The 22,585-nt window shown below is 40.0% G+C and overlaps 1 protein-coding gene across 1 annotated transcript in view; it reads right to left on the bottom strand.

The window, feature by feature from the left end:
- Positions 1-10,464: 10,464 nt before the first annotated feature.
- COL4A1 (collagen type IV alpha 1 chain) overlaps positions 10,465-22,585 on the bottom strand; it is a 194,788-nt gene continuing 182,667 nt past the window's right edge. The window contains exons 49-52 of the mRNA XM_007938912.2: positions 21,271-21,448; positions 16,511-16,625; positions 13,738-13,910; positions 10,465-10,546 (exon numbers count right to left, since the gene is read on the bottom strand). Coding sequence (XP_007937103.1) covers positions 10,465-10,546; positions 13,738-13,910; positions 16,511-16,625; positions 21,271-21,448 — 548 coding nt within the window. The remainder of the gene's footprint in view (positions 10,547-13,737; positions 13,911-16,510; positions 16,626-21,270; positions 21,449-22,585) is intronic.

The following is a 22,585-nucleotide window of genomic DNA, read 5'->3' as shown; positions in this document are numbered from 1 at the left end:
AATTTGCTTCAGGGTAACCTCGTTAAACAATGAATAGAAAGAGTATCACTGAAAATTTTACCAAAGCTGTTCTGCTGCGAATGAACACTTTAAGAGGACTAGGGTGCCATCTGCAGTTTGTCATGGAAATTTCTCATAGATTGCAAAAGAGATCTAGAGATTTGTAAACAAATTCACTGAAGTGTCTAGTAAATGTTGCTTCAAAAACAGTCTCCAGAATTTTCTAATTTGCATCAGAAAAAAAAACCACTTAAGGCACAGTGATTAGCTTCCTTTTGGGTGAAAGTTTCCTCAAACAGCAAATCACTGAGGTGGGGGACAGGGAAGAATTGAGGATTGGTAATGGCTTCTGCTCAAAGCAAGCAAGGACTAGTCCACACTTCAACTGATGCTAAAATATGCAAACCAAATTTAAGAAATCACCTGCACCTCTACTTAAAACTGGAAAACTAAAAAAGGCATTTCCTGATTTTGGCTGAATGATTCAATTTCACTCTGACGAAACCCAGCTCCTGGTTGCTCATAAAGTGGGGGAGCTTAGGCCAGATGCTGTGTGCAGTTCCTAATGCAAAGCTTTGGAAATGTGTGCAGCTATTTCGGGTGAGTAAAACGGAAGCTTGCTGAATAGTAATCCATAGTCCACGCACGAGCTCAGGAAGTACAAATAGGGCGTTAATCAGAGAAAACACTCCCCACGCAGAGGCTGTGGGGAAAATGATTCAGAGCTGCTAGAATCAACCTCTTCTCAAAACACTGCAAGGCGGCAATGGGAGGGGAGGGGAGAGAAAATTGCTGCTAAGATCCGCCTCCAGCCGGTGGGCGCAGGGATGGGGGCGAGCAGAGAGTGGGATGGAGCAAAGGGAACAACCAAAATACTCTGAGCCATGCCAACAGCACCAAGAGTGTGTGTCAGGGTGACACTGTCTCCACACATGCTGCCTGTCAGATTGCACCTCAGCCATTCCAGGTCACCTTGTTACCTGGAGACAAGGCTTGCTCTGGCTTTTGTAGGACAAACTCATCTACAAAACTTCACCAGGAAGTTCAGTTTCCCTAATCCAGCTACATTTTTAATTTTCCAAACAAATTTTAAGGTGATGGCTGCACTGAAGACAAGAGGACAAGTGGCAGAGTGACCTTGGAGGCTGGATGCATGAGAGAAAAAATCTGGTCATTTAGGGGAAAGAGATGGTCATGAAATAATCTGAATTAGCAGGTGAACAAAGCGCCTGGGCAGGTGAACCCCTGAGATTCCAGAGATCATCATGTCATAGAAGAACAGTAAAAGCTTCCCTCTCCACTTGTGGTAGTTAAGTTTGTGTGTCAACTTGGCTGGGCCTGGTTGAGTGGCTGGGCAGCTGGATGTAGTTATTCCCCGTGGTGAGATTGGTAATTAATTCCATGGTGAAATCTACTGGAGCAGCTGAGCAGCTGCTTTAGGGATGTGGTCTGCTTCCCGTACACAAGAAGCAACTTTGAGGACGGTCTCTAGCTTTTTGGCACGCTTAAATCCTGCATGTAGTCAAGTCGTTGTTCAACAGCCTGTCATGCCCTGCTAATTTTGGGACTTTTTCTGGACTTGAATCAGTGGCCTGCTATGCGGTTTGGTGATATCAGGACTATGCCTTTTTACTTGTCAACCTTGGCTTTGTCAGCCTCAGCAGCCAGCAGCTGTCTGAGTGAATAAAAGCCACTAGTTTCAGTGGGCCAGGAACCGGAGGCAGAGCTGAAGCCCAAAGTTGAGGGTTTTCACCCAGCCCCTAAAGCTTGGCACTTTGAATTTGGACTTCTAGCCTCCAAAAATTGTAAGAATAAACTCCTGTTTGTTAAAGCCTTCCCATTTGTGTTACTTTCTGTTAGAGCAGCACAGAGGTAACCAAAACACACTCTACTCTACCCACGAAGGGCCTTAACTAAGTGCATGTGTCTAGTGCCAGACAGTAGTCCTGTTGACCGTTAGGAGAACTCAGAGATTCAAAATATATTGTTATTGCTTACTGTTATCTAATTCTTGGCTCCCACTTTTATGACCTCATGCACAAATCTAACTAAATGCTGTCTGTTGCTGCATCCTCCCCATAATCGATTGGGGATTGGACCAGTTGGGATCCATAGGATTTTCATTGGCTGATTTTCAGAAGTAGATCACCAGGCCTTTCTTCCTAGTCTACCTTGGTCTGTAAGCTCCTCTGAAACTTGTTCAGCCTCAGAGCACCACGTAAGTATCCACCAACAGATGAGTGATGGCTGCCCTTGAGGTGCACTGGTGGGGCATGGAACCCAGCTCTCCTGCAAGGAAAGGGAAAGGTCTACCACCGAACCACCACTGCCTCCTCACACTATATTCTCAAGAGAAAAATGTTACGGAAACAGTCATTTTAAAACTAGTTCTGAAGTAGAGGTGGCTTAGTGGTTAGATGGGCTGATAATTAATGCCAAGAATTTAAATAGAAAGAGCTAGTTTCTGTATAATTTCAGAGATGGTGGAAGTCTTCACCACTGACAGAAGGTGAAAGTTCACTGGAGCTGCATCGTGAACAAGTGAAGGTAAGCTTGTGAAATACTATTTTTTGGATGTCTTTAAATTGTATTCTCACCTCACTGGCATAATTCAAGTGTGGTCTCAAAGTGGGTAGACAGGCTGTTGATGATCCTTAAGATCATTCTAAACTCATTATCTTTCAAAAAACCAAACCAAATCCACCACTATCGAGTCGATTCTGACTTATAGAGACCTCCACTGGGTTGCCAAGGGGGTGAATCTTTATGGAAATAGATTGCCCACCTTCCTTCTGCAGAGCAGCCTGGGGAGGGGGGGAGGGATTGAACTGTCAACCTTCTGGTTTAATGCCTTAGGCACTGTGTCACCAGAGCTCCTTACATTTCCTTCAGTGCTTTAAATTATTAAGTATTTACATGTATGTATCTTTTCCGTAGTGATATTGCCTCGGAAACCCAAGGAGGGGTCACTATGAGTCGGGGCCGACTCAACGGCACATAACAACAACAACAACAAATCTTCTACAAATGATCATAAGCCCTGTAAGGAAAAATAGGTTTTACTTTTTTTGTCTCTTCCCAAGGGGCCAGGACAGTGCCTTCTGAAATAAGAGATGCTTAAAAAATGTTAGATTGATTGATTTAACTCCACATTATGTTTAATTTTCTTTTATCAAACCTACAGGGAGACATAATGGATTTAGACAAGTATAACTAAAATGATCAAAAGGATAAGGAGCTACTTGTAACAATACTTGAAAACATCTCTTAAATCTCAAGTAACAAAGGTTGAACAACGCAACAACGCACTGCCATCGAGTTGGATCCAACTCATAGTGACCCCTCCGTGGGTTTCCAAGGCAGTATCGCTATGGAAGTCGATTGCCCAATCTTCCTTCCCAGGAGTGGCTGGCAGATTTGAACCGCCAGCCTTCTGGTTAGCAGTCAAATGCCTCAGGCACTAAACAAAGGTTGAAGAGGGTATGAATTATGAAAAATTTGATCTTGTCAAAATCCCAAATGCTTAAAAGTTACTCTAGGGGGCACTGTTTAATATTTTAGAGGGAATTTCTTAAATCCAATAAAACTAAATGCTTTTTTTGCACAGGGAGGGAGGTGGAGATTGAGTTTAGGAAATGTTTATTACTAATGTAGAACAGAAGCTGATCATAGAAATATCATCAAAATGATTTAGACAGATGTGTGATAGGAGAATGTATAAAGAGGGAGAAAAATGTTCCACTGGAATAAATTCTCCCAGTGTAGGGGCTATGTGATTGAACACTATATCCTAGCCTTACACAGTGCCTGACCTGAAATAAACCACTGTGAGTATCTACTTGTGCAGATCTTCGGTTTAATCTCATCTCTGATCTAGTCTTCAGGGCAACATTATAAAGTGGGCAATTGTTATGAATCCCATTTGTAATGTAACTCTCACCCCCAGCTCCATCTATTGCATAACTGTATTTTCAGTTCTAACCTAATCTTATATATCTGACATTACAGGTTTCTTCCACAATGATTTCACACACACACACACACACACACACACAATAGTTCTTAAGAGCTAGATACATATACTAGTCATCTCCATTTATCCTATACCTAACTCTGTATGTGGGAAATGGTAAGCACAAATTACATGAATGAAGAAGAGATGAATGGAAAGAACAGATGTGAGGATGGAAAGAATGGGTAGAAAGATGGGCGAACACAGAACAATTTTTTACTTTTCCTACAAATGTCTCTCAGGTTATAATTCTCATTTCGATGAACTGCAAAAGTGAGATTACCTAAGTTATGCAGATCTCAGAGAGCTTATGTAACTTGCTCAAAGTCACCCAGTTTATATATGGCAGGATCAGCATTTGAACTCAGATCTATGTGGTTCCAAGAATATAACAGAATGGCCCTTGGGATAATATATAATCCATGAGATGAATTTGAATATACATCTGAACCCTGGAGATCTACTCTTGTACAGATTATAGCCTAGAAAACCTTATGGGGCAGTTCTACTGTGTGCTATAGGGTCACTGTGAGTTGGAATCAACTCGATGACAGATACCTTTCTCTCTCTCTCACACACACACACACACACGTGTGCACACGCGCTAGTGGTGGCTCAACAAGAGCTAATAAAAACAACTTATTAGAATAGCTGATAAAAATTACAGGCAATTCCAAATGCTGGCAAGAATGTGAAGCAATTGACCTCTCATACACTGCTACTGGAATGCAAAATAATAGAGCCACTATGGAAAATAGTCTGGCAGTTTCTTACAAAGTTAGTCATACACTTACTATATGACCCAGCAATTCTACTCCTGGGTATTTACCCCAAAGAAATGAAACTTATGCTCACAAAAGAAAAACCTGAACGAGGTTTAGTCTCTAATCAAAATCACCAGAACTTGGACCAAACACCAAAAAACAACTCAAATGTCCTTTAATGGTGAAGAGCTAAGCAAACTCTGGTAAGTAAGTACACTGCCATTGAGTCAGTTCTGACTCATAGTGACCTCTCCTTAGGTTTCCGAGGCGGTATCACTACGGAAGTAGATTGTCCAACCTTCGTTCCGGGGAGTGGCTGGTGGGTTTGAACCACCAGACTTCCGGTTAGCAGTCAAATCCTTAGACACTATGGCACCAGAGCTCCCAAACTCTGGTACATCTATAAAATGTAATCCCACTCAGCAATAAAAAGGAACAAACTAGCTACTGATACATGCAACACTATGGAGAAATGTCAAATGCATTATGCTGAGTGAAAGAAGACTATTTCAAAAAGTTTTATTCTGTGTGATTTCATTTATACAACACTACCGAAAAGACAAAACTACAATGTTGGGGAAAAGTTCACTGGCTGTCAGGGTTTAGGGGTGGGATGAGGATGTTACACAAAGGAATAGCCTGAGAGAATTTTGGGGGGTGATGTAACTGTTCTGTATCTTGACTTCAGTGATGGTTACACAGACCTATACATATATTACAGTTCATGGAACTGTACATAAAAAAGTCAAATGTACTATAAGTTAATTTAAAAATTAAACTAAACTTTATCAGCCAGGAGCTGATTGTGGAACAGACCATCAACTGCTCATATGCACGTTCAAGTTGAAGACAAAACAAGTCCACGAGAGCCAAAATATTACCTTGATAACATCTTTCCTGAATTTATAGGCCATTTAAAGAATAGATTTGATACACTGAACACCAGTGATTGAAAACCAGAAGACTTGTGGGATGACATCAAGAATATCATCCATGAAGAAAGCAAGAAGTCATTGAAAAGACAAGAAAGGAAGAAAAGACTAAAATGGATGTCAGAAGAGACTCTGCCAGAAGAAACTTGCCCTTGAGCGGAGAGTAGCTAAAGCAAATGGAAGAAATGACAAGATAAAAGAACTGAACACAAGATTTCAGAGAGCAGCTCGAGTAGACAAAGCCAATTACTGTAATAAAATGTGCAAAGAACTGGAGTGAGAGAACCAAAAGGGAAGAACACGCTCAGCATTTCTCAAGCTGAAAGAACTGAAGAAAAAATTTAAGCCTCGACTTGCAATATTGAAAGGTTCTATGGGCAAAATATTGAATGATGCAGGAAGCATCAAAAGAAGATGGAAGGAATACACAGTCATTGTACCAAAAAGAATTGGTCGATATTCATCCATCTCAGGAGGTGGCATATGATCAAGAACCAATGGTATTGAGGGAAGAAGTTGAAGCTGCACTGAAGGAACTGGTGAAGAACAAGGCTTCAGGAATTGACAGAATACCCACTGAGATGTTTCAACAAACAGATGCCCCACTGGAGGCACTCACTTGGTTATGCCGAGAGATTTGGAAGACAGCTTCCTGGCCAACTGACTGGAAGAGATACATATTTGTACCCATTCCAAAGAAAGGTTATCCCACAGAATGTGGAAATTATCGAACAATATCATTAATACCGCATGCAAGTAAAATCCTACAGAAGATAATTCAAAAACGGTTGCAGCAGTATATTGACAGAGAACTTCCAGAAATGCAAGCTGGATTCAGAAGAGGATGTGGAACTAGGGATATCATTTGCTGATGTCAGATGGATCTTAACTGAAAGCAAAGAATACCAAAAAGACGTTTACTTATGTTTTATTGACTATGCCAAAGCATTCAATTGTGTGGATCATAACAAATTGTGGATAACATTGAGAATAATGGGAATTCCAGAACACTTGATTGCACTCATGAGGAACCTGTCATAGATCAGGAGGCTGTCGTTCAAACAGAACAAGGGGATACTGCATGGTTCAAAATCAAGAAGGGAGCACATCAAGGTTTTGTATCCTTTCACCATACTTATTCAATTTGTATGCTGAGCAAATAATCCAAGAAACTGGATTATATGAAGAACATGGCATCAGGATAGGAGGAAGACTCATTAACAGCCTGTAATATGCAGATGACACAACTTTGCTTGCTGAAAGTGAGGATGACTTGAAGCACTTACTGATGAAGATTAAAAACTACAGTCTGCAGTATGGATTATACCTCAATATAAAGAAAATAAAAATCCTCACAACTGCTCCAATAAACAGGTTCACAGTGGATGGACAAAAGATTGAAGTTGTCAAAGATTTCATATTACTTGGCTCTAACAATCAACACCAATGGAAGCAGCAATCAAGACATCAGACCATGTATTAAATTGGGCAAATCTGCTGCATAGGACTTCCTTCAAGTGCTGAAGAGCAAACATGTTTTTTTGAAGACTAAGCTGTGCCTAACCCAAGCCATGGTATTTTCAATTAACTCTTATGCATGTGAGAGATGGACAACGAGTAAGGAAGACCCAGGAAGAGTTGATGCTTTTGAGTTGTGGTGCTGGAGAAGAATGCTAAGAGTACCATGGTCTGCTAAAAGGACTAACAAATCTGTCCTGGAGGAAGTGCAGCCAGAATGCTCCTTGGAAGCAAGAATGGCCAGACTTCAGCTCATCTACTTTGGTCATGTTGTCAAAAGGAACCATTCCCTGGAGAAAGATATCATGCTTGGTAAAGTAGAGGATCAACAAAGAAGGGGAAGGCCCTCAATGAGATGGATAGACACAGTGGCTGCAACGATGGGCTCAGGTATAGCAAGGATCATGAGGCTGGCACAAGACTGGGCAGCGTCATGTTCGGTGTGCATAGGGTTACTATGAGTCAGAGATGACTCAATGGCACCTAACCAAAAAACAAAACAAAACAAAAAAAAAACATTGCTTGCTGATTAAAAGATATGAAAAGCAGAGGATCTGAATGATAGGATTTAAGGTGTCATACTATTTTGTTTAGCTTCTTATCAAGAAGTCCCTAGGTGGTACAGACAATTAATATACCTGGAAGCTAACTAAGAGATCATTAGTTCAAATCTTTTGGAAGAAAGGCCTGGCAATCTACTTCTGAAAAAAAAATAAGCCATTGAAAACCCTATAGAGCACATTTCTACTCTGACACACATAGGATTATCATGAACCAGAGTCAACAGCAACTGGTTTTATATATATGGAGCTCTGGTAGTGTAGTGCCTAAGGCATTTGACTGATAACTAGACTAAAGACTTACTGCCTTGGAAACCCAAAGGGGATCGCTATGACTTGGAATCAACTCAATTGCAGTGAGTATGGGATTTTGAGATATATATGTATATATATATATATATATATATGTGTGTGTGTGTGTGTGTGTGTACACATGCACACAAACATATATATATGTATATATATATGATTATGCATAATAAATAAAAATTTATGATAAATCAGTTTTACATAGAAACAAGATGCTCAAAGTGGCTCAAGTGGCTAACATATGAAGGTGTTTAATATGTCTCAATAACCTCAGTAGAAACTAGGTCTCATGATTTTAGTTCTTTGTTCCTATATTATAATGAGGGCAAAAGAACTCTTTACATCATTATCAAAGGTAGGAAGGAGATGACTGAAATTACATCTTGACTAATGTCTCATGTCCCAAGCACTGTGCTTGTCATGTTCATATATTATCCTATTTTGTCCTCACTACAGCTGTCAGGTAAGATAATCAAGAACATTACAATATGTAAGACTTTTTCTTGAGTACTCTGAATCATACTCATCCTCCACAAACTATATTTTAATCAAGTTTAAATTAAACCTTAAATCACTGAGGAAAAAGAAATCTGTGAAATATTTTCCTTGATATTTCAAGTAAGACTTGGAATTCAACTCTCTCCCCAACTCCTATCTACATAATTATAATCTCAGCCCTCATCAATGACTCAGTGTTTAAGGGCTAGATATATGTTTTATTCATCCCTGCTTATCTTGTATCTAACCATGCCTGACAAGTGGTAAATCCTCAGTACAGTATAATGAATAAAAAGATGGATACATGGAATAAGTGCATAGATGGATGGAAGGAGCAGATCAATTATATACCTGCACACACACGCACACACACACACATTTCCTTTAGATTATTTCTATGACTCCTATTTAGATAAAGTACAAAATAAAAATGATCTAAAATATGCAAAGCTTAAAAATTTATTAGTGGCTTGTGCAGTAACTATTCTTTTAATGTTTCTAGGGGCAATACTAGTAACAAATTAATAAAAGCTTAATTTTTATACAAATAGTTTTATTACAAATTTGAATTCTTAAGAAATACACATTGAAACAAATTACATAAAAGGCCTTAGTAGTCTTTCAAACGTTTTGGATACTTTAAGTGAAATATCATTTCAGGCATAGTGGTCCAATTCTGCCCTCTTGCAATCCATCCCTTCCCCTGCTGAAGTCTGTGAACACAGCTCATGAGAAACCAAGGAAGTGGCCTGAATGTGCTTACATGCAAAAAATACTGACATTCTGATTCAACAGAGCTGTTTTTCACACCAGAATGAGGCTGCGGAATGAGGAATACTAATAAAATGAAGGCCTTTTAAGGTGGTTGTTATTTTAAGTCAAGTCATTCAGTTTGTGATTAATGTTTCAAACCCTGAAAGTATTTAATACAGAAGAAAAACAATAAGCTCAAAGTACATGTTTCACTATAATAGACACCATATTCATGAACCTGGGTTTGGTTTTGGCAATACACAATGCTTGATTTGGAAGTGAACAATGAAAACTGATGTTTCACATTCAATACCCTAGTGTATAAAAACCTGTTAAAAGGACAGCACAATTTTGAAAGGAAGAAAACTATGTAAGCTTTATTTTAACAGTGGAGGTTAAGCTAAAACTTGATTTGCCTAATTGCTGACATCTATATAAATTACTAATATATATATATATTTAATTTCTGACTACTTTTGGACCATCTTTATTCCACAGGAAAGTTTTGATTTCTGCAAAAGCAGCTGCATAGTACCACACAGAGCAGAAAGACATACATTTATATTTGGGGCTTGCAAGATACGGCTACTGAGTCCCTAATTCCATTTGGAAGTTCAAAAACTGTTTTTACATTACTATCATTTGTACAGGAACAATATACAGACTGAGGGACCTGAATTTTGAAACAGCTAGACAGTGATATAAACAACATTTATATCTGGGGGTGAAAAATTAATCTATTATAATACAAGAATGACAAATGGGGGGTCAACAGTATCTAAGGCACTGCATACCTCCTAGCACCCTTTGGTTTCGGATGGAGCTCTCACTTTACACATCAGTGCATTGTATGATAGAGCATCTTCACGTTTTATTTCATTAAAAGTGCCATTTGGTATGTCAATATTTTAAAGCTTATCATTGTCTTTTTTTCTCCTTCAGCAAGTAGAGGGCCAATAAAGCAGGGTGTGTTAGTTATGCAAATTCCTATAAGGCACTTTACTGTTTTCATATTGGACAGTGAGGTACACAGGATATATTTCTAGGGGTTCACTGCTGTTAAAAAAAAAAAAAAGGAATAGCACCATATTGTGACATTAGCTGAGAGTTGGGCTTCATTATGTTCTTCTCATACAAACTTGGCAGCGGCTAACATGGGTGCGTAGTTCCCCTGCCTTCAAGGTTGACGGAGTAGGCTTCCTAAAATTCAACAAAGAAACAAACATTAGTCTTCATTCCATCGTTCATCAGAAACACAGAATTATTCCTCAGCCATCCTCATTGTTGCTGTTGCTAGGTGCTGTCCAGTTGAGTTCGACTCATAGTGTTCTACCCTGCTCAAAAATCTCTAAGGAGTCAGATAGCCATTAATAATGCCAGTAATCAGGCCCTGATACTAGCTAGCATTCAGTCACCCTTATTGTGAGCTAGGCATCTTGCTGGATCCTTATATACATAACCTCTATAACACATGTAACGCTACAAGTTATTATGTGTAGCTCCAGTCCATGACATCCAAAGTTAAATGACATGCTCAAGTCTACAGAGCTAGTTAGGGCAGAGCTGAAGTCACACACCACCACCCCTTCCTTGTTTGTTTGGCTCCAAAGTCTGAATCATTTCCCATGGTGCTACTCTGATTTCTTGTACTATATTTTTGTACAAACATTTTGTCTTCTGTACTCAAGTAGATTATGAACTCTTCCAGAATAAGGAACAGTTAAACAGTTCACTGGTAACTGAAAAGTTAGTGGTTCAAACCCACCCTGTGGCTGTGAGGGAAAAAGACCTGGTGATCTGCTTCCATAAAGATTACAGCCCAGAAAACCTTAGGGGGAAGTTCTACTCTGTCATATGGTGTTGCTATGAGTTGAAATTGATCAACTGCACCTCACAACAAAAAGAACACCTTAGACCCAGGGTAAATGTTCATTAAATATTGGCCAACTGATGCAATGAGTAACTAAAATCTGGAATAATTAAATAGAACTCTAAATACTTTGTGGGATTTATATGCAGGTGGTTAGATTTGAGGACTCTCTGGTGGTGTAAACGGTTAAGCACTGGGCTACTTTCTGAAACTGTTGGCAGTCTGAACCACCCAGAGGAGCTTCTGAAGAAAGACCTGGCAATCTGCTTCTGAATGGTCACAGCCATGAAAACCTACGGAGTGCAGTGCTACTCTGACACACACGATGAGGTCACCAGGAGTCAGAATCAACTCAACAGCCGCTGTTTTTTGTTTTGTTTTCTTTCTTGATTTGGTCAGATGTGAGGCCAAGGAGAGAAGAGAATTAGTATCCCCAATTCCTCCCTGACCCTTTAAGCCCTACATTACTTTGACTGTTGGAAAGGGGAAGTTTAAACTAAAAGAAGTACTACTAACATTTTACGAAAATTAAAGTGTCCATGTAAAAAGAATACTGTGACCCAAACTTGAGGCTATTTATTTTAGCAAGTTTTGGTGCAAATTCTAGTGGCTCCAAATAGAGATATGGGATCTTTACTTAAATTAATGGAATCTTACCTAATTTATTCAAAACATCTGCCATCAAGTCAATTTTGACTCACAGCGACCCCCACTGGTTTTCCAAGGTGGTAAATCTTTACGGAAGTAGATTGCCCAGTCTTGCTTCCGTGGGGTGGCTAGTGGATTTGAACCACCAACCTTCTGGTTAGCAGTCAAATACCTTAGGCACTGTGCTGCCAGAGTTTCTTTAATTTATTTAAGAAGGTATTTTTGTTCATTGTGCCATGCTCCTGGTTCAAAACTAAACTCCATTATTACCTATTAACCCAAAAGAGTAAGCTCTAGCAGCTGAGACATCTACAGAACATGCTCATGTCACTAGTGAATTTTTAAATTCTATCTGTAGAGGTGATGCCAAGCTTCCAGTAACCTAAAAAGGCTTGCACAAGCTACCAACTAAGTAGGGTGGTACTTTTTTGCTGCATTAATAATTATGAATAGTAAGTTTATGACTTCACCTTTTATGGTCTAAGCTAGAAAGAAACAGAATCATAGAAGAGTTCTCTCTGAAAAGGTAAAGACAGAAAAGTTTATCTCCAGGGGTGAGAAGCATTTATTTTGGGAATGAACAGTAAGCAATTGTTGAAGCTCCATCAGCCTCCTGTGTCTGCTCCAGCAGCAGTGGCTGCAGCTGGTACTAAATAAGGGATAGAGGATTCATTATATGCTGCTGTCCATTAAGGACTGGGCCAGCCTCCAAATTAACTTCAACAAGGTTATCAGCCACTTGAGACAGTTGGTTTAAAGGTGATATTTTAGTAATGGAGGGAGGGAGCAGGGAAGGTTTTCCTTATCAATTTTGCTTCATTTGTGCTAAAATTAATTTTTATTTGCAAAGCTCTAAAAAAAAAAAGGTCACTCAGAACTCAGATGTGTATTATGTATATATACATTAAACTTGGCATTATGGAAAAAAAAAAAAAAAAACCTCACTGACATTGACTTGGATCCGACTCATAGTGACCCCTCTGTGGGTTTATGAGGCAGGATCACTACAGAAGTAGATTCCTTCCAAGGAGTGGCTGGTGGGTTTGAACCGCCAGCCTTCTGGTCAGCAGGCAAATGCCTTAGGCACTACGTCACCAGAATTCCTCAACCAAACTTACTGCTGTCGAGTTGTTTCTGGGTTTCCAAAGCAGTATCTCTATGGAAGCAGATTGCCCAGTCTTCCTTCTGAGGAAGTGGCTGGTGGGTTTGAAACACCAGCCTTCTGGTTAGCAGTTAAATGCCTTAGGCCTTGTGCAGCCAGAGCTCCCCTTGGCATTATAGATACTATGAAAATAAACTCTGCTCACTTTCCTCTCCTTTATTATTAAATGAATAATATTTTAAACATACTCTGGTTGAAGATTTTTAATTGCTTCAAATTAAATTGTTGTGGATCTATATAGAAAAATGAAAGATGACCTCCCCAGCCCCAGTTCTTCAGTAAATGGAAACCTTAAGCCTACTACAGAATATTTGCCTTTAAATATCATCTTGGTAATTTGCTCATGTCAAAGAGAATTAAATACTCATTACTTTAAGTAGAAGAAAACTCAAAAAACCTAACTCATTGCCATCTAGACAATTCTGACTCATAGAGACTGACACTGGGTTTCCAAGGCTATAAATCTTTACAGAAGCAGACTGCCTCAACTTTCTTCAGTGGAGTGCCTGGTGGGATTGAACCAACAACACTTTGGTTAGCAGCCATATGCTTTAACCACTACACCACCAAGACTCCTTTAAGTGGAAGAAACAGCCATAATTACTATTTTATAATCATTTTTTAGGACTCTGTGTTGGAAGGTGTGATCATTGAAAATGCAAGCAACAAAGGAGGCCAGGACCGTATAGGACAGGTCCCTTTCCAACTTACTTGAACATCTCGCTTCTCTCTATAGTGGCTAGCCAAAAGCTGTAAGCGTTTGCATAGTAATTACAAGTTCCTCGGCCATGGCATTCAATGAATGGTGCACTTCTAAATTCTTCCAGACAGGAACCGGGTGATGCGAGGGCTTGGCCAGAACCTTCGGCACCAGCGCTGGTGTGCTAGGGAACAAATGTGAACAGTGAGTCAGAGAATTCCCTTCCCAGAGCCCAGGAGATTTATTGTTCCTCAGGAAGGACCCAGGGTGCTCCTTTCTGGAAAGCAAGCACTCTCCAGCCTCATGTGGTTACCACATAATCCACTCTGCATAAACACCCCTCCAAACACTTCCCAGATGGCCTCTGCAAGTTACTCCCTGTTTCCTGGGCTGAGGAACAGCCAGGCGCTAAAGAGCACCAAGAAGTCAGCTAAAAGGTCCTCCCAAAATAGCAGATGATTAGTCCGGCTCTATTAGAATTTTAAGAAGTCCTGACCTTACCATGCATTATTTTTTAATATAAGTTATTATTTTGGACCTAAAATCTATTCTAACCTGAAATATGAGACAGTAGCCAAAATACACAAATAATGTTAGAACCAACTGATACGAAACCAAATTTTACACACACAGTCACATTTTCAATATGTTAGATGCTATATGAATCCTATTCTAAGGCAAAGAATAATCATCCTTTCTTTTTCTTTAAAAAAGAAAAAAACTTGAGAGAAAAGAATACTACTATGATTAGCTATCAAACTACATTTTGTTCTAATGGATTCAAATAGGTCCTCAGAAACCAAAAACCTAACATAAATGATCTATAAATTTGAATGAGACATTATGAAACATCTCCATAATTATTTTTTTAGATAGAAGAAATATGAACTCTAAAATATTGGGGCTACAAGGGACCTTTGAGGACAAAGCTAACTCCCTCAGATTCCATGTGAAAAAGTGAGGATACCAGGACTTGCAGGGTACACCCATGATCACAATGTGAAGACAAAGCTGAGGCAAGAACAGGGATCCTCAGACTTCTAGAACAGTCTTCTCCATTTCACCACAAATCTCCAAAAGACCAAGATGGGATGGATACCATTGGATACTCAAGTTCTCACTTGGCCCTCAGGCCAGAATGCTGGCTCGGGTTTTGCTGACACATTTATTTAGCTTCCTTAGATCTGAAGTGAGTTCAGATCAATATCCAAGGACGTCTAGTACCTCAGAAATAACTTTTATCATCATCCCTGCTCTTTCTAAACTAAGTCATACTGTGAAATACTTTGCAGCTAAATGACTTCAGAAAACTGCAAACGAGAGATAGACTCTCTATTTCAGTTTTCTTGTAGGGAAGGGAAGTATGTTGAGACCTTTACATGGGGGTGGGAATAAGATGGAGGCCTATTTGGTCAAGTTCTAACTTTGACAAATTCAGCAAAACTTCAAGTTGGCAAGACATACCCCATAAGGATTGTTCTCTGAAAAACTCCCTTTTGTGTATTAACCCACACATTCCTGATAAGGATCTGTTAGTGGGGGCAGCTCAAGGGAATCATCCCACAACTTCAAGAGAATAGATTAACAGTATTGTTTTCCCTCACCAAGAGAACTGAGCAAATTACTGTTCCTGACACACATGACTCTCAATGCCACTGTCAGAGAGAACATTGAGTTGAATGAGGGATAATGTGGAAGCTCTTGTGCTCTTAATTCATCAGCACAGGAATTAGCTCATCTTCCCCTCATCAGCTTTCTCTCCCTTAGGAAGACTGGAGAATATCCTAAACTGAAACCAAAGACTGATTGGCTACAGGAGCATTTATGACCTTGATTTTGAATAAAATGCCTTAGGATAATCAGGTAAGAGTCCACAATTTTGTTCTTGAAACAGCCTAATTCCATTCAAGCGCAGAGGTTTTTATACATTTAATCTGTACTTTATACTGAAGTGAAAATAAAACAATAAGGTACAATAGGCATCCCAACAAGTATCATGTTTTCTGTGCTAAGCATATTTTTGGGGAAGGGAGTATCTGGGAGGTCTGATAAATGGGATAGGTGGGGGATGGGTGAGCACTCCTTACCCTGTATGATGGGCATAGAAAACTCAAGGCTCCCAACGACTTTCTTGAAGGGCTATACCTTGCCTATAGGAGACAGTACTCCCTTAGCCAATCCTCAAGTGTTTTCTTCCTAATTCAAGCTTTCTGCTTTCAAGCTTGCATGTGTTAGTAAAATGTGCCTCCCATGTGCAAGCTCTTTTCCCTGAAAGAAGTTCTGACTACAGAAAACCTCATCATGTTGCTGGTGCTTGAAGAGATCTATGGAGTGTCTGAGTAAAGTAACTGGAAGGGAGTGGGGGCCCCAGGCTTGTATTTCCAGGAATATATTCATCCCATCTATTTTAGTATTGTTGTTATGCGCCCTTGAGTCGGACCCTACTCATAGCGACCCCTCCTTGGGTTTCTGAGGCAGTATCACTACAGAAGTAGATTGCCCCATCTTCCTTCCGAGGAGTGGTTGGTGGGTTTGAACTGCCAGCCTTCTGGTTAGCAATCAAGTGCCTTAGGCACTACGCTGGGTGCAGGAAACCACTGCTGTCCCCAAGGATAGCAGGCCAGGCTCTCGCTTTGGAAGGGAGATGGTCTTAGTGAGGGAGGAGAGACCTGGGCAGTAAGATCCAGAGAACTTGAGAGGACTAGCAGCACGGTTATAGAGGAAAGGATGGGGCTTTTGTGAGTGGGTCTTTCCCAAAAAGATGGAGTTTTCTTCAACACTTACCATGACAAAAGAATAGCCAATCCAAAGGGAAGACCACCCACTGGGGCACTGTGGAATCTGGATGGTCTGGCTGTGCACAGCCATCACCATGGCAGGCGCCTCACACACAGCACATCTGGAAGGACACCAGAGCAAAAACACTCAGTACAGTGAAGAGAAGGACAGGGGGTGAAGGTTTTATTGACTCATTATTTTCACTCAGTCTCTTCTGGGTAGTTTTCTGATTCAACTGGTTACAGTAAGCCCCCTGGGTTATGAACATCTGACTCAAGGACAATTCGTACTTGTTCTTTAATTTTAGGTAAATTTGTCCTCACATTGAAACGACTGAACCAACCCCTACTCTCAACAAATTCTTCAACACAGTCATCTTGCCTTGCTGCATGTGCAGCTTTTAAGTCAATAAAAAGGGTTTGAGAGCCTTTTCTTGAATTAATTAAGAAACATAAGGCTAATTAAGAACCCTATGAACCTGTTCCAGCTTACCTACAAATGTGACTTACAAACACACTTAGGAACTGATCTCGTTTGTAACCTGGGGACTGCCTATATTTATTCAGGGGATAATGCTGGGCTAACTGCTTAGACTTCAAGCCTTAGCACCTTCTTGTTGGTTTTACAAGCTCTTCTCAGTATTAAAATGATGAAATCAAAAGCAAATCCAACATGTGTTATTTAACCTTCTGCTTTGTATAGGAAAAAAATCAGATGGTAAAATGACAATAGTAGTTACCCGCTGCAAGGGCTGAGGTTACATGTGACTTTCATTTTCTCCTTTGTGCATTTCAGTGTTTTCCAATTTTTTGACAATAAGTACATATTTGAACAAACACAATTAATGTTTCAAGAAGGGTGTTACTGAAATTCAAATGATTACACTTCTGAAATGAACACCTGACACTCTTAAGACTATTTAATAAAGAAATAAATTTAGTAAATTAGAGTAAGCAAAAGATTGCATACTTTGCACTTGACACTGAATGCTCACCTAAGGAAAATTATTCCAGGCCAGAACCCAATCGACCAGTGAAAAAACCCTATCGCCAGGCCTCAGCTGTTCAAGGCTGGGAGCTGTCAGAGGGACCATTATAGCTGAAGTAACTCTCAAAGAACATGTCGAGTGAGATGAGGCTTCCCAAGAAGGGCTGGCTCAAGCTCAGCCACTGGAACTGCACCCAAGAATAAATTAAAACAACACACAGTGTTCTGACTAAAAGCTGTTCAATTAAGGGAACCCTTCGCTGGTGGGATAATGTTTTGTTAAAAAATTAAACACCAGCAGTACGATAATTGCATTCAAGTCACAAAATGAACAGAGTGTTAACAATGCTGATAAATGAATATAAATGTTGTTAATAATTACACCTAGTTATGCTGGAACATTTGCATGAAAATGGATGAGGAGTAGGAGGAGGGTCTAAATTAGGCATTTGATTTTCCATGGACTTTTGTGTGTGTGTTGTGCAATTTTCTATTTTATTCACATAAATGCAGATGAATTAAAAGGTTCAGTTAAACAACAGTGACTGAAATTGGCCTTATACATCTGCCGCCATCTGTCTGCCATACACAGGATAAGAAATACAGCATCGAGGAAAGCACTTTATTTTTTTGTCAGGCTCTCTGTGTGACAGAGTGCTTAGGGAACACAAAGTAGCATATTTAAAGAGTTGTTAGGTCCCTTAAGGAACGCTGGTGCACAGTGGTTAAAGCATTCGGCTGCTAACTGAAAGGCCAGTGGTTTGAACCCACAAGGCACTCCATTGGAGAAAGATGAGGCAGTCTGCTTCTGTAAAGATTTACAGCTTTGAAAACTCTATGGGGCAGTTCTACTTTGTCCTACAGGGTTGCTGAGGGTCGGAATTGACCCGATGGCAGAGGGTTTGGTTTGATTTTGAGTGGTCCCTTAAAATTCGTATGATCCAATTCTCTGTATTATTTACAAAGAAACTAATGCCACAGTTAATTGTGTCAAAACCACAACTAGAACTCAGTTCTTCTTGTGCTCAGAATTCAGAGATGTTCTTTATATCACAATTGTTTCTAACCTCAGTGAAAGTTAAAGGTGCCTAACATTTGGTGGAAGATAAATCAGTGCTCTTTCCACTAGAGCAATTAATCAGTAGGTTTATGATGAAAATGTTTAGAAAATTTTGTCCAACTCTCAGGAGAAAAGCAGAAAAGTTGCTACGTTTTCTGCTTAAAATAAAGAATTTTATATTAACTATTTCTAAAACTGGGAGCTCTGATAGCATAGTGGCTAAGGCACTTGACTGCTAACCAGAAGGCTGGAGGTTCAAATCCACCAGCCACTCCTCGGAAGGAAGGTTGGGCAATCCTACTTCCGTAGTGATACTGCCTCGGAAACCCAAGGAGGGGTCGCTATGAGTCGGGGCCGACATGACGGCAAATAACAACAACAACAACATTTCTAAAACTAAGCTTTAAAATAATAATAATAATAATAAGCTTTAGAATCTCCCCAAAGGGAAGACCTCAGATAAAACCTGAAGTCCTGAGAAGTTGTTGGAAACTGCTAAGTTAAAGGAACGATGGAAACCTCAGTGCTCACAGCCAAGGAGAAAGGGCCAGCATCCTTACAAAAAGGAATGAGAGACATGGATGGAGTAACTGGCAGCAGGCTTATGGCATGACTTGTAAGTTTCCTTCATGCTCAGTTTCTATAGGTCTAGTGAGTTTGGTTTTTTGGTTTTAGTAACATAACACTGGAAAAACCCTGACATGTAAAGTGCTGGGACATTTAAACAACTAAGATTCTTGTTTATGCTTCTACAACTAGAGGAGTCTTACTGAAAGTAATGTGTCCACAGAGACTACATATCTGAGACACAAAGCTTCTCATGGTGATGTACTTGAAATATACCAAAAGCATGCTTCTTTTTTTTCCCCCCAACCAAATCAAGAATCAAATGTCAGTTTTATTAAGAAACTAAACAGGAAACATGTATAAATGAATATTCACATTCTACCTTATTGTCCAAGGGAAGCTAAACAAAAACAAAAAAGTTGTTAGTTTTCCTTCTAGTGTACCCAGCATGGTTCTGAGCAAGAAAAGTCTAAAAACAGAATGGTCAATAGGCTTTCAGTGACACACTGGATATGTCTATATTCTGAAAAGTGGTATTCTATAAGTATAAAAAATGATTTTTTCCATATTATAACCTCTACAATAAAACTGCTTAAAGCTCCAAGGAAAAAAAATCAAAGAAGACATTTTAATTAATGTAAAGCAGTAAAAAAAAAATTTTAAATAAATTATTTTCCTATTTAATGGGCATCTCTTAGCCTTTCTGTTCCAGAGTCCTAGAAGGAACAGACCTCTTATAAAACTGTGATCTGCCAGCACCTGACCTTCACAAGTGCTGAGTCCATCACCACCATAACTGTCTGTTCTTTCCCCCCCAACAGGAAATGGTTATCAGTAACTGAGGAATTACGTGGATGACCACAAAACTGCTGTGCTCACAAGGGGTGAGATTCCTGCAGGAAGACTCTGAACAGTCCCTTCCCTTTACCCTCTGAGTGTGCGGCTCTTCACAAACTAATACTTTTTCTTCATAGTCAGAACTTCTTATTTCTTTACAAAAAATACAGGAAAGCTTAGGTTTTGCTCACTTTCACCTGTCTGAAGCAAAGTTTTCCTGACTTGTTATTCTTTTCATATTTTATTATCTTAGTCTATAAGAAAAATGAAATTATAAAATAGCTTTTTAGTCAAATTAACGTTCATTTGCTACCGTGCTATTACCTCTAAGTAGAACTAAAGAATCAATTTTTAATCAGAAGGAAAGAGGCAAAGATAGGACAAACATGTACTTTTCAGTCCTAATAATTTCTATCTCCCATTTTACTTCCTACAAGACGAACCACTGAGGGCCTGAAGGCAGACTGCATACATCAGTGTGGATAAGCATTTCATGTGGGAAGTCAGTAAGCTTACCACATGCATTCTCGATGGGGACAGTATCACCCCCGTGACGCAAAAACTGTTTCTGGGGGGATGGCAAAAAAATACTATTTTGAACAAATCTCTATGTATAAGATAAATCCATGTAATTTTATGTATAATGTACAGAGACACCTACCATACCTAAACAGATAACACAGCATATCAGTAGTATTAAGACGTCTTGAAGGTGATTGGAGGGGCTCTGGTGGCATAGTGCCTAAGACATTTGACTGTTAACCAGAAAGCTGGTGGTTCAAACCCACCAGCCACTCCATGAAAGGAAGATTGGGCAATCTATTTCTGTAGAGATATTGCCTCGGAAACCCAAGGAGGGGTTGCTATGAGTCGGGACTGACTCGGTGGCAATGAGTTTAGTTTTTTTGGAGGTGATTAGGAAAACAAAAATTCTAAAATAACTCTATAGGGAAACCAAGAAAATAACATTGAAAAGCACTGGCTTCATGCTTACTGAGGAATCCAGCAACATCTCTTTGCTCAGAGGAGGAAAGGTGAGTATCAAAATAAATCACATGTCACAACAAAATATAAATTTGGCATAAACAATAGCCATTATCTCATCTTGGTTTTGCACTACAATATTTAAAGAACATAACAGATTTTTAAAGCAAATATTTTTATGGTTGATTTATCTTACAAAGATGGGGTATCACATTCAATGAATTGAACGACAATAGATTGAGTATTTTCAGAAAAAAAAAAATCTATGACCTGACCACAAGAGATTTTTCTTCTTCAGTTGTACATCTGTCCCTAAAAATGCCCCACTTACCTACTAATGAATGGTCTAATATTGTCCCCGGTGATGGGGGCCATAGACATTGGCATGGCCTCAGGAGTAGACAGCCAGTAGGAATAGTCATTTCTGGATGCAAAGTTGCACACATTGTTGATGTTGCAGAACAGGAAGGGCATTGTACTAAACTTGCGCAGGCAGCTTCCAGCCGTACCTAAAAGCACAGTGAGAGAAGGCAACATGTGTTATTTTCTTTATAATTTAAAACCTTGTTGTTGTTGTTGTTATGTGCCGTCGAGTCGGCCCCAACTCATAGCGACCCCTCCTTGGGTTTCCGAGGCAGTATCACTACGGAAGTAGGATTGCCCAACCTTCCTTCCGAGGAGTGGCTGGTGGGTTTGAACCGCCAGCCGTCTGGTTAGCAGGCAAGTGTCTTAGCCACTATGCTACCAGAGCTCCCATATAACCATTAAAATGGAAATTAAGGAGGTGGATTCCAAGATGGCGGAATAGGCAGAAAGACTGCACAGACCTTCTTCAACAAAGGAAAGGAAAGGAAACTAATTAACACAGACACAGAAGATAATCCTGGACCCCTAAGCCTTGAAGGGAAGGATGTAGAAGTGGACTAAACCCCAACTAGCAGAAGAATTTGCATGAAAATACCAGAAAAGGAGACATGCAGAGCTGCAGTTTTGCAGCGATCCTGATGGCATGGCACAGACAGCTTGGAGACTGCCGAGTGGTGGCAGGACCTAAGAATTAACCTAAAAATCAGCCCTGCTAGCCAGTGACTGCACAGAGGACTGCTCTGGTGGCTGTGGAATAAAAGGGGAAGGAGTGGTGAAGAGGAAGATGGGCTGAGCTGTGCACTTCTGCCTGTCCGGAGGGTGCCGCCATTTTGAATGTTTACAAGCAGCTTGACCATTTGGGATATTTAAAGAGACAACGCTCTACCAGATTCCAGGGGCTTAAGAACAGGTTCTGCTTGCCAGTAACACCAAGGACACTCTGGACCTGCATGACTGAAAAGGTAGAACATTCCTCTTGTTACTCTTATACCCCACACATGCTTGGTGAATGGAGGGGTGGCCATCTTCCACTCCCACCCAACTTCTGGGCCCACAGGAATTCCATCTCAGTCTGTGTGCTCGGATGGAGCCCGGGTGCCCTGCTCTGTCCTCCACCGATTTTTTTCATTTTCTCTTTCTTTTTTTCTGGTGTTTAGTTTGCTTGTATTTGTCTATTTTAAAACTTTGTTGTTGTTGTTAAGTGCCGTTGAGTCGTTTCCGACTCATAGCGACCCCATGCACAGCAGAACGAAACACTGCCCAATCCCGTGCCAGCCCCA

The sequence above is a fragment of the Orycteropus afer genome, unplaced genomic scaffold (assembly GCF_000298275.1).
Source record: "Orycteropus afer afer isolate SDZICR_OR568_19922 unplaced genomic scaffold, OryAfe1.0 scaffold00055, whole genome shotgun sequence".
In the NCBI taxonomy this organism is placed as follows: Eukaryota; Metazoa; Chordata; class Mammalia; order Tubulidentata; family Orycteropodidae; genus Orycteropus; species Orycteropus afer.
This window is presented reverse-complemented; position numbering and strand designations above follow the sequence as displayed.